The sequence below is a fragment of the Oryzias latipes genome, chromosome 19 (assembly GCF_053564925.1).
Source record: "Oryzias latipes strain Hd-rR chromosome 19, Olatipes_Hd-rR_3.1".
Taxonomy (NCBI): Eukaryota; Metazoa; Chordata; class Actinopteri; order Beloniformes; family Adrianichthyidae; genus Oryzias; species Oryzias latipes.
This window is the reverse complement of record NC_136255.1, coordinates 26497590-26512042: the sequence shown is the minus strand read 5'-3', so window position 1 is coordinate 26512042 and position 14453 is coordinate 26497590. Positions and strand designations below refer to the sequence as shown.

The 14453-nt window shown below is 41.8% G+C and overlaps 2 protein-coding genes and 1 pseudogene across 5 annotated transcripts in view; all 3 read right to left on the bottom strand.

Moving 5' to 3' along the window:
- LOC101156467 (microfibril-associated glycoprotein 4) overlaps nucleotides 1-14453 on the bottom strand; it is a 70329-nt gene that overhangs the window by 21764 nt on the left and 34112 nt on the right. The gene's annotated exons all lie outside the window — the stretch shown is intronic.
- LOC111946399 (microfibril-associated glycoprotein 4-like) lies at nucleotides 3002-6596 on the bottom strand (annotated as a pseudogene). The gene is made up of 6 exons (XR_013651436.1): nucleotides 6500-6596; nucleotides 5662-5826; nucleotides 5198-5236; nucleotides 5031-5126; nucleotides 4798-4965; nucleotides 3002-3432 (listed from the first exon to the last, which is right to left on the bottom strand). The product of XR_013651436.1 is annotated as a microfibril-associated glycoprotein 4-like (transcript).
- Nucleotides 8341-10377, bottom strand: LOC101165534 (microfibril-associated glycoprotein 4). 2 transcript variants are annotated; one of them, XM_004085529.4, is made up of 6 exons: nucleotides 10278-10377; nucleotides 9758-9925; nucleotides 9570-9608; nucleotides 9396-9492; nucleotides 9146-9313; nucleotides 8341-9005 (listed from the first exon to the last, which is right to left on the bottom strand). In XM_004085529.4, the coding sequence occupies exons 2-6, from the start codon at nucleotides 9923-9925 to the stop codon at nucleotides 8752-8754; spliced, it is 726 nt and encodes a 241-aa protein (XP_004085577.3). In that variant the 5' UTR covers nucleotides 10278-10377; the 3' UTR covers nucleotides 8341-8751. The 2 variants fall into 2 exon arrangements, with proteins under 2 accessions (XP_004085577.3, XP_078793264.1); XM_078937138.1 differs by lacking the exon at nucleotides 10278-10377 and adding an exon at nucleotides 10004-10045.

Here is a 14453-nt window from a genome sequence, read left to right as displayed (position 1 = left end):
CCACATAAAACAAGCACACGTCAAAATGAAACATTCACTCAGACAATGAAACCTCATTCCAACCAGGCAGTTCAGAACAGGTTTATTGAGCAGCTGAAGCCAGCAGATCTTTACATACGTAGCCGTTAGTGTGGTTGACTGTCAGAGTGCAGGATTTTGTAGTTTATAAAACGTCGACTGTTTTCTCAGAAAAGTAGACCAAAAAAAACGGGGCTTATGGGGGACCAACAAGGACAATTTTAACATTAAACGCACACAATTTAAAAAGCTTCATTTTACAATTACACTCTGTGACTAAATATGCAGCTATGAACAAAAAGAAAAAAATCCAAAAACAAAACAACAAGTTCTTTTTTACATTAAAGGAATACTTTTTCACAGTTCAGAATGCATTTTCTTCACCTTTTAGGTTCACTCTATCTCTGTGAAGCATGCAAACATGGCTTTGCGAACAGCATCCTTGTAGGTGTCAAACGGAGACAGCTCATAGGAGCTTCCTTTACTTCCTAAGCCTGTGACCTTTGCATAAAGCCTGTGGGGAGACGTGATGGCCATTATTAGGAGAGACAGGCAGGCGGCAACCCCTCGTGTAACGCTGCTAATAACACAGGAAGATAGTGAAGGAGGCCTGGATGGACGGCGTGTGTTGACTCACCGCGATGGGAAAAAACTGTTGTTGAGCTTGCAGGCTAGCTGGCATTTGCTTGAATTTCTGTGCTCGTTCGGCACCCATGTACGAAGCGTAGCTGCTCTGATGCTTTGTCTCATAGTGCCGACGGACATTTTCATCTTTCATCACAGCAACATCTTCAGTGCAAATCAAACAGACACACTGTCCGTTGATCTACTTAAAGAAATATTCATTTTCCCACAGTGTTTGAAATCTTCTACACTCACTTGCTATCTTGCGTTTCTTCGGTGCTGCCATTTCTGGTGACTCGTGGTAAATATTCTTCTTTGCTTAATTTTGTTTAGTGGAGAAGCACCTGTTGAACCTTTCCTGCGTGGGACTTCTCTTTGCTTTTCTCTCTTTCAGACTATGGTCAGAAGCGATGGGGAGATTTCCTCCAGGGCCGAAGGCGATTCTCCTTCAGGGTTCACTCTTCCGTTCGGAAACCTCAGCCACAGAGTGGATTAAGAACAACTCTAAACAGTTATTCTGGGGGGGAACACCTTCTAATTATTAAAATGCTTCGTGCTCTGAACACACAATATATCGACCCCCCCACACTGCTCCGTTCTCACACACCCATCTCCACCTGCACGCGCTCCTCCCCCTCTCTCTTGTGGCACGCGCCCTGCTCAGCACACACCCACTCCGCAACACACCTTTCTGTGACCGACTCCATCTAGTGTTGAAACTGAGAAGTGCAACAGAGTTGAGCTCAAGCGCCATGTGCGGGCCATATTCAATTATATTTTCAAAATGTGTTGCGGGCCAACTACGGCCGGCGGACCACAGTTTGCCCGCGGGCCGTAGTTTGGACACCCCTGCCGTACAGTAAAGGAGCAGAGGAAGATTGAACACTATTGAGGTTTACATAAAATGTTCTATCTTCTAAATATGACCTGAAGCACTGCAGCGCAGTGACACGGATGCCTACAAGTTGCTGTAACCGGGAGATCAAGATGTTGTGATCCAGTGTGTCGAAGGCAGCCGTAAGATCCAGTAGTACCAGAACCACATGGTCCCCAGCATCTGTAGCTAAGAGGATGTCGTTAAACACCCTGAGCAGAGCTGACTCTGTGCTGTGTATCTGAAGCCAGACTGGAAAACCTCAAGGTTGCCATTTTCATCTAAAAAATCCTTCAATTGGACGTACACAATTTTTTCCAGAATCTTCCAGAGGAAGGGGAGTTTGGAAATAGGCCTAAAATTTGACAACACAGAGGGATCCAGGTTAGGCTTCTTGATCAGTGGCTAAACTGTAGCATGTTTACAGTTTCTAGGGAACACACTAGAGGAAAGGCTGCCATTTACAACAGCAAGAACTGCAGGTCCCAGAGTAGTGATAACTTCTTTAAATAATCGGGGTGGAACCGCATCAGAGGGGGAACCTGAGGGCTTTAGGTGTTTCACAGTCTCATATAAAACGGACAGAGTCACAGGTTCAAACTGGTCAAATGTTACAGAGCAAGACACAACAACAGAGGGGTCAAATCCAGGTGGTGATATGAGGGCCCTGACATTATTCACCTTGTCCACAAAAAACTTAAGGAAGGTTTCACATGTCTCCAGCGTAGGTTGGACATAGACAGACTTGGGGGCATTAAGAGCTGCATCTATGGTGCTAAACAGGACACGGGGGTTGTGTCGGTTTAACAGGATGCTCCCTTTTTGCCTCTTTTACAGTAGCCTGATAATGATGCCAGCTGTCCTTCAACATCTGTAGTGACACCTCTAGCTTGTCCTTTTTAAACTTCCGTTCAGCTTTTCTTCGCTCACGTCTAGCAGCACGAGTTACGTTGTTCAACCACGGCTCAGCTTTAACTTTAGGTTGCCTGGATTTAAGTGGAACCACTGCATCCAGTACTGTCAGGCAGGTGGAGTGTAACCAGGAGCTGAGCTCATCCGTACTATAACATGTGGACTGTGGGATGACACTGGTTTGATTAAAAGAAGCAGAGAAAAGTGCTGCAGTGGAAGGATTGATGATACGGACCCACCGAGCCGGAGCTCGAGGCCTACAGGGGCTACAGGGCAGAGTGATGTCAAATAAAACAGGCATATGATCTGAAAACACTGCATCACATATCACCAGGTCAGAAACAGAGAGTCCATATGTTAGCAACAGATCAAGAGTGTGTCCACGTTCCTGCGTGGGTTCAGACACATGCTGAACAATATTAAAAGAGTCAATAAGACTTAAAAAGTCCTTAGACATTGTATGGTCTGGACAGCACACATGTATATTAAAATCTCCAACAATAAGAACTTGATCATATTTAAGCAGGATTTCAGCCAGCAGCCCAGAGAATTCAAAATCAAAGTGGAAACATCTCTGCTTTGCTTCTTTAATGACAACAATGTTCAGTTTTTACATCAAACTTGAATCAAACTTACAGCCAGCAGCTGCTCACAATCAGTTCTATTGAGGTCAGTTTATGATTGAATGATTCTACAGATTATTTATACACAGCAGACCAAGCTGCACTATTGAACGTTTGTCCTCCAGATTTATTTCACAGGACGGATCTTAAAGCTGATTCTCTTCAGAGAATAGTTCCAACCCTTCCATTTGGACCAATTCACTCCAAATGCCTCAGGGTCAGAATCTCTCCCCCAACGATAAATGCCATTAGGGTTTGTATCGTGACAGCCACGATACCAGAATGCCCCTAATAGATTTCTTGCACAGTTGCGTCGGTCGTTGTCCTGGTCTTTGTCAAAGGTGGAGAACTTCATTCCACTGTAGGGGCTCAGAGAGTCTCCTGCAGAAACACAAACACACATTTATCACTTTGTGTTTAAGCTTCCTGCGTTCATAGCAGATCTAAACTTTGTAGATTCTACAGAATCTGTTTTCTAGAGTAAAATGTTTCAACTTTCTGTTTCTTTTTTTCTTTTTTTTTAAATGTAAAACCATTTATTTATTTATTTATTTTTTAAACTTGTCCTGTCCAACAGCTGGGCAGACAGATGAGAGCTGAGGGCCTCTTGTGTTGGACATATTTTACTTTAACAAGAGGGGTTATTCATCTTCAGACAAACCAGAGGTATGACTGAATAAACCCCTTTTGTAATTGAGGCCAAACTTTATTAATTTCAACCATGTTTGAAAATCTTTTGTGTTGGACCATACGGAAAAGGAAAGAAGGGAAGAAGAGAGAGGGACGTTAGAGAGAGGGGGGGGGGTAGGGGGGTGATAATAGGAGGGGAAGGGGGATAAGACCATGAAGCAGCATAAAGCAACAAGTTTACTGGTTGTTAATCATTATGGTAAGGTTCAAATGTAGTACAAAAAGGGCGGAGCCTGTCCACACACACACTGAAATGTTATCAACATACCTGCTAGCTGCAAAAATGTCCACATGTCAACATGTACACAAAACAGATAGTGTTCACAGGCATACTTATGCCTTAAAACCAACTAGTGTGAAATATTTCAGTCATTCAGTCATGCAAACTGCATGCAAACATGCAAAGGTGAGCTAACACCTGTGCTCAGGTGAGTGTTCATGTTCTTCTAAAATGGATGGTGGAACGTGAAAAGAAGGAGGAGGAGCGCCCAGCCACCCCCACACCCAGACCCCCGCCGCAGCAGCAGCGGCAGCCGGAATCCCCCCAACGCCACACGGGAACAGGCAGGGAACAACCGCCCCCCGGGCGACCAAACCCGCAACCAAGGCCAGGGCCAGCAGGACCGCCGCGAGGCCCCCAGAGCCAGAGGCCAGGGAGGCACGGAGGGAAAGAGAGCGCCGCCCCAGCCCAACCAGGAGAGCAGCCCCCCCGCCGCGCAGGGAGAGCCCAACGCAGGGCCCCACCGGAGAAGGATGCCCACAGCCCCAGACGAGCACCCCACCACCACCCAGGAGTTCCGGGCATCCCCCCGCCCCAGCCCCAGGTACGAGCCAGGACCCCCCAAGGGAGACCCGCTCCGCACTCCAGGCAGCCATCCGCCCGGCCCACGGTTAGTCCAGGGAGGAGCAAGGCAGTGGCCAGCCCAACTTTCTGTTTCTTTGTGACAATAACGCTCATCTTGATGCTGCAAACGCTCCTTTGAACAGTTTCTTAGCTCTGTTGTTCTCAAAACTCCATTTCTCCTGGTGTCCAAGTGTTTCTGATCAGAGACCTACCTGCTCCTCCATCAGTGAATCCCGTCACCTCCAGTTTGTATCCTTCATCCTCTGGACCAATGGAGAAGGAGGAGTAGCGAGCGCACGCCTTGTTTCCTTCAAAGTCCTCCATGTCGACCAGCAGCTCATATTTTTTCCTCAAACAGAGCTGGAAGAGATTCTCCAGACCTGAAACCCAGGAAGGTGTTAGCACCAACATTGGCATCAACGCATTGCTTTGATTTCTATCTCACCCAACCAGATCTCTCCATCAGCAGAACCAAAGCCCGTCCTGTAATAATCCAGGGTCTGTAGAAGTTCAGAGAACCGTCCATCCTCCTCTGGAAGACCTGAGGGAACAGGACAGAAGTGAACCGGATGATTCATCAGACAGCTGAAAGGGAGCAGGTCAGGTTCTCACCATCCACTGTCCTCCGAGGGAATCCATGTCGCAGTACACCTGGAGACAGACACACACACACACACACACACACACACACACACACACACACACACACACACACACACACACACACACACACCCACACACACACACACACACACACACACACACACACACACACACACACACACCCACACACACACACACAGAGACACACACACACACACAGAGACAGACACACACACACACACATACACACTTATTTAGGTAACCCAACTCTTAGTGTTTTGATTGACTAATCAAACACAGAAACATTATTTTGTTTCATTTTCTCACTTTCAGCTTTTAATAAGCTCATGTTGTACGTTTTTCTATCACGATCATGAAAAATAACACCAACTTGTACTAAAGCTAGCCATGTTTCTAAAAATGTCTGTTTTCTCCATAAGTGTCCATCATGAGCTGAAAGTGGGAGAGCGTACCTGGACCCCATATGTGTCTTCTATGGGATAGACGGTGTAAACTCCACTGGCTCTGCTGTTGTCCTGGTCGTAGATATCACTGCAGTCCACAGGAGGAACCCCAGGAAGACCGCCCACCAGCTGTGGAACCAGGACCAGGACTGACAGCAGAGCAGCACTTTGCATCTGTTTCCATCCAAAAGCAGCAGAAAAACACACATCTGAGAGTCACACATGAAAATACAGAAACACTAAAGCTTCTACAGACACAGAATGTCAACAAAGTTCCAACAGTAACTCGTCTTTAAATCCGTCAATATTCCAGTGAACCTGCAGTCTGTCCTCTGTACTTCTGGAATTATTTTTTCATTTAATTTTCGATTTTCTAAATGTCCAAAAAAGCTTTGTTGTTGCCAAATAAACCAAAAAAATATAAATCTTCTGTTGACTTCAAAACCATAATATTCATAAATTGTTTGCAATGAATCAGCTACAACGTTTGTACCTTTTTTAAATCTCAGTTTATTTGTTTATCTTTCATTTAAAAAAATCAATAATAATTTAAAAGTAATATTTTTACACTTCAATTTCTTTTTTGTCTTTTTCTTGCTGTTTCTAACTGAAACCATAAAACTACAGAAGAGTACAGATGAACTAATTTATTCATCCAAAAGATCTGATGATTAAAAATATAAACTTAAGAATTTAATGTCAAATTTAGGCGCTAAAACTGTGTGATATTTTATCGCAGTTTTTTAGTTTGAAGTGCATCAGATTATATAATTACAGATTATTTGCACAGAGAAGCAAACACAGGTGATGTCAGTAAAGTTTGATTTTAGGAGAAAAATCCTCTGACCTTTGACCTTCTTCAAGCTCTTTGCTTCAGTCGCAGAAGATCAGTCCTGGAGCTGCTTCTTGGTGTTTCAGGAATCAAAGTCTGAAACTGTGGAACAGAAGGAATTTCAAAATAAGAGCCTGGATGAAGAAAACGCCCTTTCTGACTTCATTTCACTTCTCCTTACTGCTGATAACATCTGCTTCTATTTAGTAATACTCTCTGCATTTTTAAGGAAGCATTCTTCTGTTTGCCAGTGAACAAAGTTTACCGGACGTTCACTCAAATTGAGCAAATGCATTGATAAATTTCTCTGTTTACTTGAGAGGAATCTTTTGAAAAGTCAGCTCTTATTTTCACAAACATCAACAACCCCATTCATGGATGCACTTAAAATAGTCCAATAGCTGTACATGTGTAACAGGAACACAGTATGAGGTTTTGTGTTCTGGCACACCTAGGGCACAAATGTGTAATCACAGGATTTCTATTCTGCAAAACAATTTCATAGGCCTTTCTGGAGAGGTTGTCTCCACATTGTGAAGCTGCAGAGGGGCCTAACCCGCACCTGAAACCTGTTTCAGTTAACCACCACCATTTTGGGAAAGCCCAGCCATGCACCCTCCATGTGTCCACTCCCACCAATTCTCTTGGTGTAAATAGCACCCATCCCACAGCTCAGGCACATAGATGCACTACCAGCTTAAGCCTCAGTCCCCACTGCCCTTGTGGGTGGATACAGCCTGTCTGCAGGTGTGGGTGGTCTTCATTAAATATGAAGGTTGTGGATCGCTCATGTAGAGAGAAAACGCCAATGCACATGCTGCAGGCCACAGGTCATAGTGAACACTCCCTGCTGCAGCCTGACTGCTAGAAATCAGGAAGTCAGAGTGTAGTTTGTGTGAACATCCAACGGTCTTCCTATGCACACCCCATTCTTGCAGGATTTGCTTCAGGTCAGTCAGGGACAAATACTTCCCCCCCAGAGCGTGGTGTAAGGACGACCCGTACATAATCAGTGTCTTCAGCTTCCACTATCCTTATGAATACTTCACGATACGCTTACCACACACAAGACAGTGGCGTCACAACAAGCCTCACAGGAAATGTAAGACACACCTGCTGTCTGCTTAAGATGAAGCTGCTCCTCCACGCCCCTCCACAGACCCGGACAACCCAAACACCTGCAGCACCTGTACAGGTGTCATGGCTTCAGTCATTTCAGCTGTAGCAGCTCTCTCACTTCACCAGGTGCCAGAGTGTAAAGCCCCTGCAGCCTTTTCCTTCAGCCTGACTCGTCTTGTGTGTTTTTTGAACGTTCTGACTCGTTTTCTGCCATGACTTATGAGTTTTGTCCCATTTCCTAACTGTTCCTGTATTTTTGGATTTGGATTTTGCCTGTCGGACTGGAGTCGGATGCTGGACCTCCTGAGCTAAAAGTCCTCCTGCGTCAGATTTCACCCTAAGGTACTCAATAACCCAAATAAAAGGGGTTGATAAATAAAATAATGTATCCACAATAACAGACCATATAAAATGTCAGTACAGTACTGAATTTGATTTCAAAACCATTTCATTGTCCTTAAAAAGACAACCGAGTTTCCACATGGTGGTCTCGTGCCATCTGACCCCGTTATGTCAAATATAATCATCCTGTTTTGTGTTTCTGGTCCTTTACCTTCCATCCATGCATCCATCCATTTTCTTAATCCGTCTTTCCCTTTCTAGGTTATGGGGTCATGGAGGTTACGGGGTCACAAGGGGTCCTTTACCTTTCTCTCTTAACTCTCCAATTATCATGAGTTTTCCTGCTATCACACCCACACATTGGAAGTAGCTTCTGTTAAAAACTTGCTCACACACAGGTGTCATAAATGTTTATTATTTCTAAACAAATAACATCAAACGTGTTTAATTCTGACACTTTAAGAATATTTTCATTAGATCATGATTTAAATTGTAGTTTCTTTAACAACAAACAACATCAATCTTCATATCAGTGAAGCAACTTTTAAAAATGATTTAAAAAATCCCTTTGACTCTGATTCTGATATGAATAAAAATAAAATGGTATCTTGTCATTGTGACCACTAGAGGGCAGTGGTGACTCCTCAAATAGAAGGTGAGGATCTTCCAAAAACAAGAGCAACACAATCAACAGTTGGCTTCTTATTTAGTGTCAGCAGAAAAAAGAAATCATCGTAATTAAAGTCAATTCAAAGTTTCTGATTTATTGAATCTGTGATCCACAGAACAGACCAAGCTGCACGGATTCACTGCACAGGACGGATCCTCATGCTGATGCTCTTCAGAGAGTAATTAGAGCCCTTCCAGTCGGACCACTCCACTCCAACACCATGAATTGAGCCTTCAGCCCCCCAAGAATAAACCCCGTTAGGGTTTGCGTTTTGACAGTCCCCGTACCAGAACGCCCCTAAATATAATCTGGCACAGTTGACCTGAGAGCCGTCCTGGTCTTTGTCGAAGGTGGAAAACATGTGTCCGTTGTGAACGCTCAGAGCATCTCCTATTCAGAGGACGTCACAAAAACAAACAGATTAGCAGCAAGTAAACAGTGGAAATAAATACCATCCTAAAATAGTTTTTTTATTGCTTTGCCTTTTTCCTTTTAGCCTCTGGAACCACTTTTTCTGCTCTGACACCCACCTGCATCTCCCTCAGTGAAACCCGTCACCTGGAGTCTGTATCCATCAGCCTCTGGGCCCACAAAGAATGACGAATAGGACGCATATGCCGAGTTTCCTTCAAAGTCCTCCATGATGACCAGAAGCTCATACTTTTTCCTCAAACAGAGGTTAAAAATATTCTCCAGACCTGAAAGCACAAAAATCCCTTAGAGCTTTCCGGTGTAACAGCTGTCCATAAAGTCTCTGTGGGGTTAAAGTTCACGTCTCACCGAGCCAGAACTCTGTCGCAGCGGAACCAAAGCCTGTCTTATAGTGATCCCAGGGTCTGTAGAAGTTCACAGAACCATCTACTCTGCTCTGGAACACCTGAGGGAGAGAAAAGGAGGGCAACTGGTGAACAAAGCACTGAGTGGAAACCAAACTGGACTAGTTCAAATACTCACTGTCCACCGTCCTCCAAGTGATTCCATGTCACAGTACACCTGCACACACACGTGAACACACACATCAACACCAAGCACTTATTTAGTCACCATCACAACCAAAAAGACAACAATCCTCAGTCAGGAACCTTCAGTCACTGAGGGACCACTTTTAGGGGGTCTCTTGTCCACCGGAGACATCAGCGTACCTGGACAGCAGATGTGGCTCCGATGGGATAGATGGTGTAAACGCCACTGGGTTGGCTGGTGTTATGGTTGTAGATGTCGCTGCAGTCCAGAGGAAGGATGAGGCCCGAGCTGGTCAACACTGGAGCCAGGAAGAGGACCAGGACTGGCAACAGTGAAGAGGCTTTCATCTGGTTTCAGCACAGAGATCATGCAGAGAGGAAACATTTCTCAGAGACAGTAAAGCAGCAACAGCTGAGAAAAACAACCTGGAGGAAAACCAGATCACAAAGCATCTCACTGCAAGATCACTTCCTGATAATCCTTTATGGCCCACATCTACCCTCACAAAAAAAAAAACAGAGTTTGTTTCACAAAAGTGAACTGAATCATTGAGCAAAATGAAAATAACCATGTAAACTTGGTGTATTCCCCTGAAACTTTAAGATTTAAAACAAAAATGAAAAAGAAGAAAAGTTTCTAGAAGAATCGACAACATACACAAGTCCATGATAATGAAAAACAATCATGAATGTAACTCACCTTGATAGTTACTTTCTCTGAAATGACCGTTTCATCTGAAGTTTCTAAGCAGTATTTATAGCCCAAATGTCAACGATTCGCTCAACCTTTGATCACATTGTTTCTTCACTAGGTCTAAAAAAATCTATTAAACATTAATCGTTTATGACTCTGACCTACAATATGTTTTTTTCATACACATGATAAAAAAAACATCAATAGTCTGTTTTTAAATGTCCTAATCCTCTTAACATGTCGAGATCCAAAACTGTTAGAAGGGCTGAAGAGGGAAAAACTCATTTCTTATTTTGTCTCTGTCTTTCCGTCTGTGTTTCCAGATCTGGATGTTTTTACTGGAAAGCACAATGCTCACACCACACACTGAAAGCCAGGTCACAGAGCCGCTATACTGGTCTACTTCCTGTCTGAAGCACACCAGGCTCAGAAACACGTCTTCAACCAACCACTTCCAATGAAAAGCCCATCAAGCACGCATATATGTGCGTTTTGGGCTTCCACATTCACAATTCTTGTGTTCACATATCACAACCCAAGTTTTTAGGTCCATTTAGGGACTCGGATAGGTAGTGACGTATGGGTAGCTTCCTTTATCAATTCACTGAAGTGCCAATTTATCAGAATAGAGCTGTGAAAGAAAAAGCCTGGAGCCAGATTCACCAGATTTGCACCACTTTGACTTTCACACCAAGTTTCTTCTGACTTCAAGTGGACACCCCCGAGGTTTCTGCTTTTTTTTCCCCCCGGAATCTATTTTCCTCTAGGAGTTTTTCCTTACAGAGAAGGACGTCTAAGGGCAGAGATGCCCAGTTTAGTTTTGTCTGTTTAGTTTAGTTTAACTATAACCTATTGCATTTTATGACTGACTTCATGTTCTCATACAATTACAGGTATGAAGCCCATTGAGGCGACTGCAGTTGTATTATTGGGCTATATAAATGAAATTGAATTTAATATTGAGGATAGTTTTTCTGCATGTCATCTGAAATACTTCTTTTTGTTTTTGTTTGTTTACTCAAAACCCAGAAACTTTCCCTTAGTTTTCTGAATGAAAGTTGATTCTGAGAATAAGAGCAGTCTGAATAAAGCTGCTCGTCTCCCTCATGATCCAAGATCAAACCCAGAATTCAATTCAACTTTATTTATAGCATTTTTAATACCCTAATAACACAAAATCCCTAACAGAATAAAAGTAGATTTAAATATGAAAAAACAAAAGTTACTCAAACACCTTCATTATTAAAAAGAAGGGAATAAAAGATAAAACGTACATAAGACATTCAAATTCCCCCTCACTTAAAAAAAACATGAAATGGCATAAATATAAGATTTGAAAAGGAGAAAAAAACTAGAAATAGAAATGTGCTTTGATCAAATGCAGATGGATGTAGAGATAATTACTGCCATATCTGCAGAAATATTCAGAACTATTAGGTTTCAAAAGACTCGACTGACAGTGGCCAGATGACGTTTGCAAATAAGAACTCGTTCTTAAACAACCTGGATAAATAGAGGCAACACCATTTTAAACACATAGATTTTTATACTTAACACACAATAATTACATATACTCCAACTAAGAAAATATTTGTGACAAGTGATCAGGCTATACATTGTCTTTGTTTTAGGTGAATAAAGATTTTTTTAAAGACCCATTTAGACTAATCTTCTAACTTCTTCAGATTAGATGTTATATAACTGATTAAACCTAAAGATACACTTTTAGACATTTTCTTTCTCTTTTCCAAACTACAAAATTCTTGAAATCTAAGAGATTTTCAAGGTGTAAAGTTTCTCCTTGTGTATATTTGCGTTAACCCCATTTAGTTGATACATTAATACTGTTCTAGACAAATCAATTGTGCTTTTGTGTTGTTCTTGTTTGGGGTTGACCCAGATCATGAAGGCAGGCGTTATGTTATCAAATATATCAAACAATGAAATATATCTGCCTTGATTTATAACATTGCTTATCAAGTTCCTTTGATAAGAACCCTTTCTGAGAACAAAACCAATCTCTGAGAAACACATCCTGAACAGCAGCAAACACTTCATATCAGTTCAGGAGTCTTGTTCCAGTTGTGTGAAAAAGGTGTAATTTTCACATTAAACTAGGAAATAGGTTAACTTAGATTAACAGACTTTGAACAACAAACTGCAGCAATGTTAATAAAAAAATCCAATAATAGTTCAAATTGAAGATCACTCTAAAAGTATTTTCCATTCCTGCAGCATGATTCCAAACTTCATGGCCGTGTTAAGCTTTCCTGCATGAACTTCTAGTCCGTGTTCTTCCCAAATCCTAAGTAAGGAAAATCAAACACCCTGAACAATAGACCTCATGCATTCACTGTACAGACAATTGTGGAAAAAAAAAACACTTAAACATGACCAGAAAAGTAGAACTTCAAAGTTCACTATCCCACAAATGTCCCACTTCTGGAGGGAAACCAAATAAATACACTGCATGTACGGTAGGTGACACATCTGCAAACATTTGCCTCTCAACCACAGAGCTATTGCTCATAGACTCTGCTCTCCATGGATTTCTCTATTGTTTTTGGCATTAGCAGTACAAGCACTAGATCTGCTCTATCCATCCAGTTTCTGCTGGGCTGCAGGGCCAATATTTATAAGAACACAGGAAGTAACAGTTCAACAAGTAAATCACAGTGTCATCTGTCTGCATGTTGATTCCCTCTGCTCCTACGTTGCTTTTTTTATCAGGTTTTTGATATTAACCATAATACAGAGACAATAAAAAATGGACCAAAGTTGTCTGTACTTGTTTTAGCACAAGTTCAGTCAATTTATATTTTTTGGTACATTTCTATATATTAAACTGAAGAGGAAAGTTTCATAATCACAGAGAAAATGTGGTGAAGGATGTTTGACAGTAAAGCGTGCTCTGAATGTGTCACAGGTCATTTGGATGTGACATCTGTCAAAACTCATGTTACATGAGGACATCTTGGAGAATAAGCTGAGTTTGTTTAAAGTGTGTAGTTAAATATTAGTCAAAGGGGTTGCTATGAACGCTAACATTTCCCATTGTGTTTAAACATGTTATAGTTTGAAACAACAACACATTCATAAAGACTGAGAATTATTTCTAATGTACTTTTATTATTTTTTGTTACTTCCATTTAATGAAAAAGTCTTTGACTTACTTCCTGTCATGGCAAACTAGGCAAGACAGACCCAGACGCTGGAACCCAGAAGGAAAACACAGGTGAGTTGAAAGGTAAGTAAAGAATTTTAATAATTCAGAATGACTTGAGATCTTGACATGGCTGGAGACTGAAGTGAAGTAGATGGAGGAGCTAGAGGTAGTTATGGAGGTTCTGTGGCTCAGGTAATCCGATGAATCTGTGTCCACTTGTGGTCAGAATGGATTGTTACGCTCATATTTTATGCATAAAAGTGTCTATAAATGAAATGAAATGAAATGAAATCAAACTTTATTTCTAAAGCACTTTGACAACTCAGGCCATTTAAAGACCTTTACATAAAAACATAAATCGTATTTAAAAACTGTCTGCAGACTGGAGACTTGTCCAGGACGTCCCCTCCCTAAGTGGCTGGGATAGGCTCCAGCAGCCCCTTGACCCTGAAAGGGACGAAACGGTTTGGAGGATGAATGAAAAATTTAAAAACAAAAGGAAAAGACAGACAAATATTTTGTTTGAAACACCCCCCCCCCCCACCACCACCACCACACACACACCATGATAAAATTGTGATAAATGCACCAAGTCTTTATTCTGACGATGCTCAGACTTCTAGATGAATAATTAACACAATTGTTACACAATTTGAGATAAGAAGCGCTATTTATGAAAATACATAAGGGTGGAAGTATTTTAGGAAGGACATTCAGCCTGTAACTTTGTTTATTAGGAAATAGCCATGGTTTTCATAAAGAAGGAGCTTTTCCTCCCACTGCTGTTGTTAAAGATGTTTTAGAATTACAAATTTCAATTCCAGTTTGGAAAAACAGAAAAGCTTCACTGCACTAAAGAGTCATTAACATTTGGTCATTAACACATCAAATGAGACATTTCTCCTTCAAAATATTAATTTTAGTAAAACATTGGCAGATTAAAAAGCTTTGTGTAAAGAAGATATTATTTTATTTTATATCTTTTTGACTGAACATGGACTTTTTGCTGTTCTCTG

What these genes read in the sequence shown, in the direction of transcription:
- LOC101165534 (XM_078937138.1), bottom strand. Translation starts at nt 10,030, where the DNA reads ATGCTTTGTGATCTGGTTTTCCTCCAG. An exon ending in GAGCCACATCTGCTGTCCAG is followed by an intron (nt 9,609 to 9,757) that starts GTACGCTGATGT and finishes GTGTGTGTGCAG; the next exon opens with GTGTACTGTGACATGGAATC. An exon ending in TGCGACAGAGTTCTGGCTCG is followed by an intron (nt 9,314 to 9,395) that starts GTGAGACGTGAA and finishes TTGTGCTTTCAG; the next exon opens with GTCTGGAGAATATTTTTAAC.